The sequence below is a fragment of the Pyxicephalus adspersus genome, chromosome 2 (genome assembly GCF_032062135.1).
Source record: "Pyxicephalus adspersus chromosome 2, UCB_Pads_2.0, whole genome shotgun sequence".
Taxonomy (NCBI): domain Eukaryota; kingdom Metazoa; phylum Chordata; class Amphibia; order Anura; family Pyxicephalidae; genus Pyxicephalus; species Pyxicephalus adspersus.
The window spans coordinates 78390688-78403043 of NC_092859.1; the positions used below are offsets into that span (position 1 = coordinate 78390688).

The 12356-nt window shown below is 34.8% G+C and overlaps 1 protein-coding gene across 2 annotated transcripts in view; it reads right to left on the reverse strand.

The window, feature by feature from the left end:
* The window catches only part of CDK17 (cyclin dependent kinase 17), a gene marked incomplete in the record, with an annotated part of 72250 nt that overhangs the window by 12386 nt on the left and 47508 nt on the right, over window positions 1–12356 (reverse strand). For both annotated transcript variants that reach the window (XM_072401182.1, XM_072401183.1), the window contains 3 exon segments: window positions 1255–1311; window positions 2106–2231; window positions 5792–5925. In XM_072401182.1, the coding sequence (XP_072257283.1) occupies window positions 1255–1311; window positions 2106–2231; window positions 5792–5925 (317 nt within the window).

Genomic DNA, 12356 nt, shown 5'->3' on the forward strand with positions numbered 1-12356 from the left:
ATACATACACATATATATATACATACATCTGTTACATAATGTATACACACACAACAAACATATACAATTTTGCAAACACAGCTATTTATGTAGCTAAATATTTTATTCCTAACTATACAATTCATCACACAAACTGGTGTGTTTGCTTGAGTCAACTTTAATTTAGACCTTTGTACTGTGGAAATAAGTATTTTAGCTCCTGTTTTCAATGCTATCCAGGACTCTATTATAGGCCTGACTTCCTTTCCTGCTAACAAAAGTTTACCGGACAGAAGACTAGGGTAAATCTGCAACAAGGTCACAGATACAAATAATGGAACTGGAGCTATAAGTCTTCCCTTAATCTATGGAAAAACAGTGTGTTGCTGGTGGAGCATTGTTAGAAGACACTGCAGAAATTTTCCACAGAAAGGATGTTGCTCTGTTTTACTGCAAAACCAATGTAGCATGCAGTGTTGGAATCTTACATAGAGAAAGCATTGAATGTGTTATGGTAACATGCATGTGGCAAGTAAGCCATAAGCCTGTCAGAGAGGGTTGTTTTTTGATCCGGGCTGAAAAAGTAGTTTTATTGCGTCTGTCTTCTGATATTATTTAACGATCCACAGAGCTGGATCACTGGCCACTAAACACTGCTGCTTTTTCTAATAGGAAAGAAGCCGCTAGACATCTCCCACTTATCTTACTCTCTGGAACAGAACAGTTCTATCTCTATAGGAATCATTTGTTCTTTTTTCACAGGAAATTATCACTAAACATTGTTTAAAGCAACAATATTTGCATGTCTGTTTAGGGTTTAAGGTTAAATGCTGGACAGTTGTTGATTTAAAGAATAATTTCACACATGTAGTGCTTTGTTTTTGGTTAGTTGGACATCAAACAGAAGTGAATTGTCAGAAGCAGTTACTCGGACATCTAAGAAAAAAAAATAACTATTCCCTTTCTTTTATAACTAGGCAAGGCTAAGGAATAATATGGTATAATGCAGCAAAAAAATGGAACACGGTGCTAGTCTCACAGAATGTGCTTTTTGTACTTTTTTTACCATGAACTTTAAAGCACAATAGGTGGCCGATTTAAATGCTGAGCTTGGACTTAAAAGCGCACACCAGCTTTATTTATAAATTTATTTTTAGTAATGACTCACCAACTTAGGGATGCAAATCTTTATTAAACGTGGAAGAAAAATTATATTGACCACATATTAGTGATAATGCACATTAACATCTTGTAAACAAAATATAGGCTGCAAACCTCTCCAAGCTTCTCCAGTTTAACGTAGGTTTCCATCTTTCCAAAACCAATTTCAGACTGTAATAGGAAAACAAATGGTAAAAAACACTTTTAGAATAGCGAACATTGGTCCATTTTAAACACATACTACATTTTCTACATACATTTGGGTATATTTATATAATATGTTTCATAAAACTCTTATGTTTTGGTATCTTTTGTCTGTTGGCATTAAAAGTATATTTTAATTATTTTTCATAATCTATTATTCTCTGTGTCCTCCTAAGCATTGTTTTAAATTAAGCTATGCCTATTTATTCCTTGTATATTACAAATTGTGCTAATTTTAGATTAATTTTAGATGCAGCAGTTGACAGCAGACAACCCAAAGCTTTGATCGGTAATTTCTAGAAGTTGGCTCCGGTGAGTTCTGGAGACTGTGGCTATGCTTAACCATCTCCAAGGCAATGGCAGTCTTAAAAGGTCCTAAATTGCAAATAAACTAACAAAAATTTATTTTATTGCAGCCCTTAGATGTTTAATTAAAATTAAATGCAAAAAAAAAAAAAAAAAAAGGACCGATAAACTGCATTTCTTCAAAATGTTTGTTTTGGGGTTTAGAAAAGTTTTGCTGAAAAAAAAAAAATATGACAAAGTATTAGGGGGGGCTATAGTATTAAAAGTTGGACAAAGCCTTTTCCTCCTAAACAATTATATTATAAAACCCTGTAAGCTTTATAGTTACCAATCAGTTTCCATTTATTTTACTACATTACAATTGTTAATGCTTTTATTGACTATGTCTCCACTAATGAAAAAACAAAAAACAAATAAAAACACAAATGTGAACAGCTAGGGTTTGCAGAGCTTACCAGTGATGCTCGCCGTGATCGCCTACTCAAAGGTTGATCAAAGGGTGGACTATTTATCTGCAGCTTCTCCAAATAACCATCAGGTATCCTTATGTCAGCCGGAAGCGACAGACGTTTATTTAGATCCTGACAAAAAACAGCATATTTTTCAAATTAGTTTTTATCTGTTCTCCAGTTAAACTATATTTTGCTGTATTACCTCTACTAAGAATCCAGTAGCTCACACAACATCAAGTTATCATCATTAGATTTTTAAGTTTGTAAGATTAGCGATCAATGATAACAGTTCCTTAAAGTCCTTAATGAAGGGCAGAGTTTAGATTCATTTAATGATGGCAAACAGAGCTTGGGGGGTTGGGTGGGGGTTAGGTTTAAACTGCTGTATGGGCCTTGTTTTGAATGAGGAAAAAGAGTGGCCAATTAGGGCTTACATTTTTTTTTTTTAGCAATCTTGGTTGTAATGACAATTTCTTTTGTGTGTATTTTAAGATGTACTTGTACAACACGTATTGCTAAATTGTGCTTTCCGGATAGAACCCCTTATATAAATATTTCTCATTTAATAAACCGCTATATAGTTCAAAGAAAATTTATATTATAATTTATAAAAATAAACTTATTTTTTCAAAACCTTTTATTTGCCAATGGAGAAACTGAACCCTGAAGTTTTAGAAACCACAATCCAATGAAACAAGCGATCCATCATTGTCTTTGTCTTTAAATAGAATAAGTAACAGCCCTTGGATTTCCCATTTCCTAAATTACCATGTCTCTTTAATTATTGCTGTAAGAAACGTATTATTAATAATGTAATAACCAAATAAATATTAAATTGAAGAATATGAACTTAAATTTAATTAATAATTGGCCTAATTTATTAAAGATCTCCAAGGCTGGAGAGGATACACTTTCATTAGTGAAGCTGGGTGATCCAGCAAACCGGGAATGGATCTAGTCCTGGAATAAAAACATTTGCGAAGTACAAATGGCTTTTAGGAAATCTATTCCAGGTTTGCTGTATCACCCAGCTTCACCAATGTAAAGTTTATTCTTTCCAGCCTTGTGCTTTATTAAATCAGCCCTATTGACACATGTCCTGCAACAGATCACTAAACTGGGAATATGGCTTTAAAATACATGCTTTTACACTTTATATTTATTTTGCATTTGTTATTTAACATTTTAGTCTACTATGAGCACAATGCTATACTAAAACATTAGCAAGGCCCCTGGTCTTAGATGAAAACATTTTAATTTACATACTTCTGAAGACCGTATAAATACATACTGATAGAATAAACTTTCAAACGTCAGATTACATCAAGGGGTTTACAAAACACGAAGCCCTATTGCTCTTGTAAGGCTGAAGATGTCGGTTCAGTGATACATGTAATTCCCAACAGGCTGAATAATACTGATTTAAACTGTAGTGTAAATCGGTGTACCATCATATTGAATCAGTTGCCTTCTGACTTTATATGTGCTTCAGGCAGGGAGTGCTGTCAGCTGTAAGGATGAGTGACTCACTAACAATGCAGCTCTATCACCCTTGATCATGGCGATTAAAGGAGAGAAAGCATGAATAATGTGGTGAAATTCAATTATCTTTTTATGTAACATTAAAGATTTGGTCTCCAAATGGATAATTACATTTAATGAGATGTCTTTTCAATAAAATCGAAATAAAAAAAAAAAAAAAAATTGTGATGCCATTTGGTAGTAAAGAAGATAAAGTTAGAAATAGTAAAGAGAAAAGATAAATAGTAAAGAGAAAAAATAAATTATTGATTACATTTTGATTTTAGCCCCTATTTAAAGGATACAAAAATTGTCATGGGAAACAAACTGGAAATTCTATCAATTGCAATAATTTTGCCTTTCACAACTGAAATTTACAGAATTACTTTGTAGTAGCACCACAGAAACATCAGCCCTGCATTTCAATGTTCATGTTTTAGTGTCATGTGTTAAAAAACACAGCTTACATTGGTTTTAGGAACACATTCCTTCCATAGTGATAGATAGCATGGGTAGACATACAAAATACCTATAAAGCACTACAGAGCTACTACATCACATAAGAAGAAAAACAATCAAAACAAAAAACTTCCTATGACTACAAGACAGGATACATGTACTGTAAGAAAAAACAAAAACAAAAGAGAGAAACAAAAAACAAAACAAAATCTTCTTTGAAGTATTAAAAAAAGAATCCAGTAGGGTGCAGTATTTTTCTAAGCATGGTACTGAGGAGATGCCTTTCCCTGTAAAAGGTATGTAGTGTTGATTAGGCTATCTGGAAATCTTAAAGTAGCTTGCTCTATTTGTATGACTCACACATAATACCTCCCCGCCCCCTAAAAAAGAATAATTAAAAAATGTGTGTAAATAAAGGATTGAAATGTATTGAAATAAAAGGAACCCCCCTACCCAGAAAAAAACTTAACCAAAAACTTTGATTGAAAAATGTAACCGTTACAAAATGAGTTCCACAGATATATCAGTAAATGTTTCAATCACCAGATTACTTTGCTGGGAGACAGCGTGAATTCCTGCTGTCAGTGGGTGCCCTAAAAACATGACAACAGTACATAAAAAATCTCTGTATATTTATAAACGCTTGCGTTTCCTTAGTGCATGGATTAGACAGCACTTCCCAGCTTGTTAACCTCAACATTAATGGGAACAAGTGTCAGAAACATTTGATAAATTACTCTGTATCTGGCTACATGTGAGTACGTTGATGCCCTCATTTAGGTAGCTAAGTTGGCATACTTAGCATTCATGGCATTTAGGTTCTAAATTTAAAGCAGAAATGAAGTTTTTTTTTTTTTTAAAAAAGTATATAAAAAAAAAAAAAGAAAAGAAAAACACTATTCCTATAGTCATTACAACACTAACTTCATCAAGCCTTCTGATGTGGCATTAAGGACATATTTCTTCAAGTCAATGGGAAGGATCTATCTGCTTAATAATGCTCTAATCCAAGGCATTAAGTGCTATGGTTCAGCACTCACTAGGAATTCAACAGAGCCAAGTAAAACTGATCCTAACAGCAACAAATTGTGCATTTAATAGAATGTCTACATAATTTACAATATATTAGCAAAAACATTCTAAATCCCAGCTTCTCTTCAAACAATGGCCAGAATATTTATTAGGAAAAATGTTTACATTTTAAATGTTCAATATTGTGTAACAGTTAAGAAACACCTTTAATTTTTGTTTCTTTGGCATTGGTTTGTTAAACAAAATGTTAAATTGACATACAGTTGTGTTCAGAATAAAAGCAGCATGTTTAAAAAAAAAAAAAGTGAATAAAGCTCAAAATCTTTGTTAGGTTTTATTTCCGTTCACGCAAATGCATTGGGAACACTGCACATTCTATTCCAAATCAGATTTGCTATAAATAAGGATGTTCTGAGCAAACATTACTATGCTTTAGAAAGGGGACAAGCTGGCTGCTGAAAGCTCCTGTCTCCCCACAATATCTGGACAAGTGATTGTACTCCCAAGAATCTAAGGGTGTCTACAGGAACCTGGGATTAGCAAGTGATCCAGACGCATAATCTCATTGTCTATTGATACACCTAAATACTCCGAGTTCTTCCCCTGTGACAAATGCTGCCTGAAAACAAACAATCTGTGATTTTGTGCTTTACATTCACAACTTCTGTTTTCATTACCTCCATTGAAATTCTGCGGTGTACTCTATTCCTAAGACAGACTCCTGTTGGCGATTGCACTTCATCAGATGAGGTTCCAGAGGCCTGGTCACTTTCTCCATCAGATCCCATTTTTAGGTTTTCATGCACAATGTCTGGAAAACGAAACCAGATATTCATATCAAAACTACAGTAATCCCAATACCATGCTAAACTTAGATATGTACGCAAATACAAGCTACATTAAATGAAAGTTACTCAAAAAGGGCATTACAACATTAAATAACTGTACTTTATCTCCTAAAACAGGGTAAAACATGTATTAACCAGAAATTAAAGTGCATATTCTGTAAATAAGCTAAGAAATTGGGATGTTTACCTAAACAAGTTTTTATGACAACCAATTATTTAAAGTCTTCATAAACATACTCTGGTAAACTTCTATATCATGGAATATATTATCACTCTCTGTTGTGGTGTGGTGAATTAAGATAAGTTAACCACACAAATGTTGAATTGAACACTGACAGTCATTCTTATCAAACACAGACATTTACACTCAAACATAGCTGCAAGGGTTCAAATTGAAAGACACAGCTTATGACAAGGCAGGCCAAGTCTGACATGCCTTCCTTGTACTTCTTATTCCCCTCAATATGACATGCTGCAACAAAACAAAGCCTAGTGCAAAGTATGTCAAGCACAGGCTCTGAAATGTAACGTGTATAGCTTTATTAAAATGAATGGCAATATGTTAAATTGCATTTGATGTACATTTCAAACACACATTAAACTCAGTAAAAACAGCCTGTGTAAATGTGTGAAAGGAATAAGACAATTTACATCAAATCAAATCAAACACAATAAGCACCAGCAACCATAAAGTTTAGTTGATCTTCCTAAGGGGCTGTTATTGACAACTAAACCTGAAAAAAAGGAATCATTATCCTAATAAAGAAATTCAGACTAAATATTATCTAAAAAATACAAGAAAACTCTGGTGTACTTGATTATTTTATATAGATCTGTGCAGGATTTCAGCATGATACAACTCCTGGACTCAATGCAGGAATTTCCTGTAATAAAGCCCAATCTGAGCTATTTTCCCCTCTGGTCAGGTATCCTCCCCCATGTGGTTTTCCTCGGTCAGTCTGTAGCGAATAGAGATGCTGGGTTCATCCCACAAGTGGATATATATTGAGGTTACTGAGGAATACATTTACATGAAAGCTTTTGTGTCAGGAGTTCAACATAAACATCTTGCACCATCAAGGACAGAAGCTCATAATCAATCTAACTACATGCCTGTTATATTCTCCAAGATCTGAAAAGAAAAATCATTGGGAAGTTAAGCTGTAAGAGAGAAGAGCCTTCATTTTTGACTTGTGGCATGCTTTGCTTGAACAGCAGTGCCTTGCAGAGCCTTTCACTACAGTGTGTGGGTAGGGTACTTTTGGGGTTCTATTAAGAATAAAGACCAACCCAGTACACCATTGCCACCATACAAATTTGTCTGTGTTGTGTTAAGCATGCACTGAATGTAGCTCACTAACATGAACAAGGGTTTAGGGTCATACAAAATCATGAACCATGACAGTAATACCTGACAGGCAAAAATATATTTGAAATCTACACATGTAGCATCTCTTCCCAAGCGTCAGTGTTTTCTTGCATGATGAAGCAGTAAACACACCACAGTTTCACTGCCAGTGTGGATTAGCCAATTTTTTTAGCAGGATGGGAGTTGTTTTTTTATAAACAATATTTCTTAAAAATGATCCTGAAAATGTTTGACATTTGTTGATTTCATTTCAAATTTAGCTTCAAATCTTTTCATGTGGCATATGCTGTAAAGTAGAACTAAACAAAGCCAGCCCACCTTTTCCATTGCCTGGGCACCAATTATTTTCCTTCCCTGGACGATCTTTGGCCATGCTGGGGCAAGGCAACTCAATAATTCTGGCACACACAAGGTAGCAGGAAATGCTAGGTTTTGTGGCAACTAAGCTGACACAGAGCATGTCCAGCTCTGATTTCAGAAACCCAGAGAGATACGGCAGGTAAAATGCATTTTGGCAGAAGGGACTTCACCTGTGTCTTTCTGCAATAATGACCTGCCTGAACATACAAACTTAAAACTCACTTTCTTGTGATTTGCATTAGACCGATATTTGTTTTTATCTTATATTCATAAATAAAAACATATCAGTGCCACCTAAATCACCATCAGAGGGTGGCAACTAAAGATGGCATTGTGCAAGGTTTTGATAATTACCTAAAATATTACTAGACCCTCTGACTATTTTCACCTAAACCCATCCATGAGCAAATTTTCAGTTATCACTAGGTAATAAATATGCTAATAACCTTTTAATGAGATATGTTATCCTCATCTTGAATTATAAACAAATCTTCTGTAAATTATGGCATTACAACTTTTTGCAGAGACAGCACTGATGCTTCCCCAGTGAATAGGATTTTTTTATAAATGATAGCTGTTGTGTGCCGCACAAATTCTGCTTATGTTTGCAAAAGCCTTTTCATAAAACTGCTAAATTAGTTTAAAGAAAAGAAGAAAAACACAACACAGAACAAGTGGCTCTTGTTTTGTGAGAATAATGAAGTAATGAAATGCCTCGACTGTGCTGTAAAACATGCCAATAGTCGAAGAATTCTCAATCACATACAGTATACTGAAGAGCAATCAGCATATCATACTGCTTCTATAAAGGCACCCCCAGAATAAACTAAAATCCAACTGGTAAATGAAACCTGCTTTTAAGCATTATCATTTTTAACTTACTGTTGCTTGCATTTGCTCTGTATACTGCCCACACACCTAGTAAAGTGTTCATACAAGTGGGGCCATGCTGAGTGTTCATGTCAAGACAATACAGAACAAAGGTTAAAAAGCATAGTTGTGCAGGTAAAATGTATCATGCCACCCAACCTGTGGATATATAGGTACAGGGGAAGTGCAACAGGAATATTAAATCTAACTCCCTCCTATCCCAGGACAGATGACTGGCAGATTCTGCTTGGGAACAGACAGACTGTCTTCTTGCTTTATTCAATCTTTAAACTGGCAAGAGTGTTATTGCCATGTAGCATTCTTAGACTCAATGGTCAAGGTGAGAACTGCTTAAAGGCATTAAAATGAATAGTAGTGACAAGGATCCTGGGAAATTGGGGGAAGACTTCTAAACAAAATTGTGTTTAGTTAATGGATTACATTTAAAATAATTTTCAACTTACTAAAAGTTTAGGTGGACTACAGCAAATAGATACCTATAAATCTACATGTTAAATTTAAATAATATTTGGCCACCTAACATGCTTGCTCCTTTTTTTAAAAATTGAACACACAAAGCCTTATGCTAAAATAGAACATTTCTTGTGGTTTTAGTTTAGTTGGTTAGAGATTTCTAAATGAAAACATGCAAAGTTTAAAATCTGTGTGCACTGTACCAAATCTGCTTTCCTTTATTCTTTCCTGTCGTATTGCGAGACCCCTAGGCTTTATTGATCAGTGCTTGATTTCTTTGTACTTTAACGAAACAATAAACCTTAAGCCTCTAACGAAAAGATACAATTTTGCATGTAGACTTTCTGCCACTGAACAATCAGTGGTCTGAATCACCGAAGGGTTTATTAGCAGTTTTAGAGACCAGGGCTGCAGGATATTATTGCTGTATTTTCACCTCTACTTCCAACTCTACAAATGCTGCTTTCTCCATTAATACAATACAAGTTTACTAACTAAAATAGACCCAACAAGCGCTTAGACCTTTCTGATTTCATCTCCAGAGCCTATAAAAAAAGGCAGAAGATAATTTATGTTGCCAGCGCTGACCCTGCTCATTTCCTGGATTTTAAAACAGTTTTAAAGACATTCTGATATATATATATATATATATATATATATATATATATATGTTATTAATGATGATTGAACCCTGCAAGAGCAAACAGAATCAAAAACAGTGGAGAGGTTATTTAAATGTAATCCTTATTCCCAGAAAGGTATTCATTTAACCATCTCAACACCACTTGCTTGCTCCTGCTACTAATTCAGCTGCAGCTCATTTTAATGCTGCTCATTTGACTTTCTCTTTGGAAACATCAAAGTCCTATTTCTCAAACAGTTCAGGGTAGATGTAATCCCATTTCCTGCAGTCATCTAGAGGAAATGGTATACAATGAAATCACAGGCTATCAAAGGTTTACAGATCAGTATGTCGACTGCATGTACAAGTTATCAAAAGTTTGACTTTTGGCTATTCCAAGTCAGTCAGATGACAAAGGTGAGTCTTTCAATAATGTTACCCTCTGCATGCATTTTCTGTATATAGCCAGTATGACTTTTCAAAGTTTGTGAAAGATTTTGTGATAGTAAAAAATTAAGATATAAGGTGTGCTGTAGAATAGTCCTTTAACATGTAAATACAGACCCTATATATCAGACAATTCTTATTCAAGGAAAGACCACTGACCTAATATACCAGACAAATCTTATTCAAGGAGGGACCCAATCAACACATAAGCCTATTTAATGTAATATTGCCAAAAAATCCTGTTATCCCCTTAGAAACTTTTCTAAATGCCATAGCCAGGCCTGAACAAGGAAAAAAATCAACTTACCGTTTTACTTTGCTGTATTTTTCATAAAATGAGCTGTCAAGCCACATAAATTAGTAGATTGGTAAGGCAGTAAAGATTTTTTAAGGGTAAGAAACTGCTACAAGAAGAAAAGCAGCAAAAATGCCAATTGATTAATCTGTGGTTTTCTCTACCTCTGCTCTGATTTGTTTGTTAAATTGAAGCTCTCATAATAGAAGTTTTGCCTATTACAAGCAATATATGAAATAAACCATTTGCTAGTGAGTGAACACACTTTAATGATGAATTATACCTTGCAGCTATATGACGAATATCACATTTAAACCAGCAATCTAATAGAATTTAACATCAAAACACAGCAGAAACACGCCTGACACTCATGTGCCCAGAATATGTGCCAAATTTTACTCATATTTAATTCCTGTTGGCAGAATTAATAATGCAGTTTTAAGAGGTCATAATTTTCAGCTGCTTGAAGTAAAAACAACCCAGAACTTCATAGAAAATGGATTACAGCACAATATGCAATTAACACCACAAACAGTCTGGCTTTCGTGAGCTTACCAAGATATGTTCATGGTTGTGTATCAGACGATGCCAACCAGCTTTGAGTCAACCACCCATTATATAAACAATGTCAGTTCAAGAGATGTTATTTCCAAAGTACAGATCTGGTAAATGTCATAGTGATGGAAACATCTAAAGCCAATGTTGAGATGATGCTCTTCAGAAATACATGGGTGTGTGGACAATAAGATGGTCAATTCATTATAGCCATGACAGCAAAACATCTTGGGACAATGACAGGATTTTGTAAAGGGTGAGGCTAAGGCAGGAAGACAGCTTGCAGCAACTGAAAATACTAGAAGAACTGTATCCTGCCCAAATGTCAAGTCTGTGTGTTTGTAGTCCATTATCTACTCCCTATCTTCAACTGGCTGTTCCCTTGTAAAACATAGAAAAGGCAGATGTCACTAACAATAACAGACTAAAAAAAAAAAATACACACATGCTAAAAATACGGAAATCTTTCCATTTTTCAGATGACATTCATTTTACTGAAGTTTGGGTGTAATTTGGGGAAATTTTCTTCAAATCAAAGTTCCAGTGACATTAAGATAACAAGTGAGAGAAAGGGGGTGTCAGGAACAATAAACACCCCTAAATAGTTCTAAAAAATCCCTGCGACACTTAAATGGTTTGTCCCTAAGACACTGGATACATTCTGTGACAGTCAGTCATCAGTTCGGAAAGAGGAAATCTCTGCTGTGTATAGAAAAGAAAACAAAAGGCAAAGCAGGGAAAATAGAAAAAAAAAGCTACTATTTAAATGGAGGTTGTTAAACCAAATATATTGTATCTAGTATATAGTTATTTATAGTTCCTAAATCATTACTTTATGAATTTAGTTTCAGAAAAAAACATTTTCAATCTAGGAATAGATTGGGTTGGTTTGGGACGTCAGCAAAGGCAGCAAATAACACAGGATTCTGTCACAGAATGTGTGAGGTCATACATTAATGTTCAGGCGCCCATATTTTGTTGAAAATTTGGTAATGTAAGCCCATATTTTGTTAAAAAATTGGTAATGTAAGCAAGCAGTATGTGCCACTGGGGTATAGTAAAGGGGTCCCTGATAATTGGACTGGAATAAGAAGAGGTAGTATATGTCAGTAACAGCGACATGGAATGGGATAGAATTTAGCAGGCAGCAATGATGGTGAAGTAACATGGGAAAGCAGAGAGGTGTGGTGAAGGATTGGATCGGAAGAGAAAGCAGATGGCAGTGGAGCAGATTGGGATAAGAATGGCGTAGAATAGGAAATGTGACAGTGTTGATAAAAAAAATACAGTCTTCCGAAGTATTGTAATAGAGTCAGGAGCTATATACCATAATATGCTAATATTTTTTTATTTGTTTTAGGTACTATGCATGCAGCAAGGGTTACGTTTCCTGCAGTCCAAC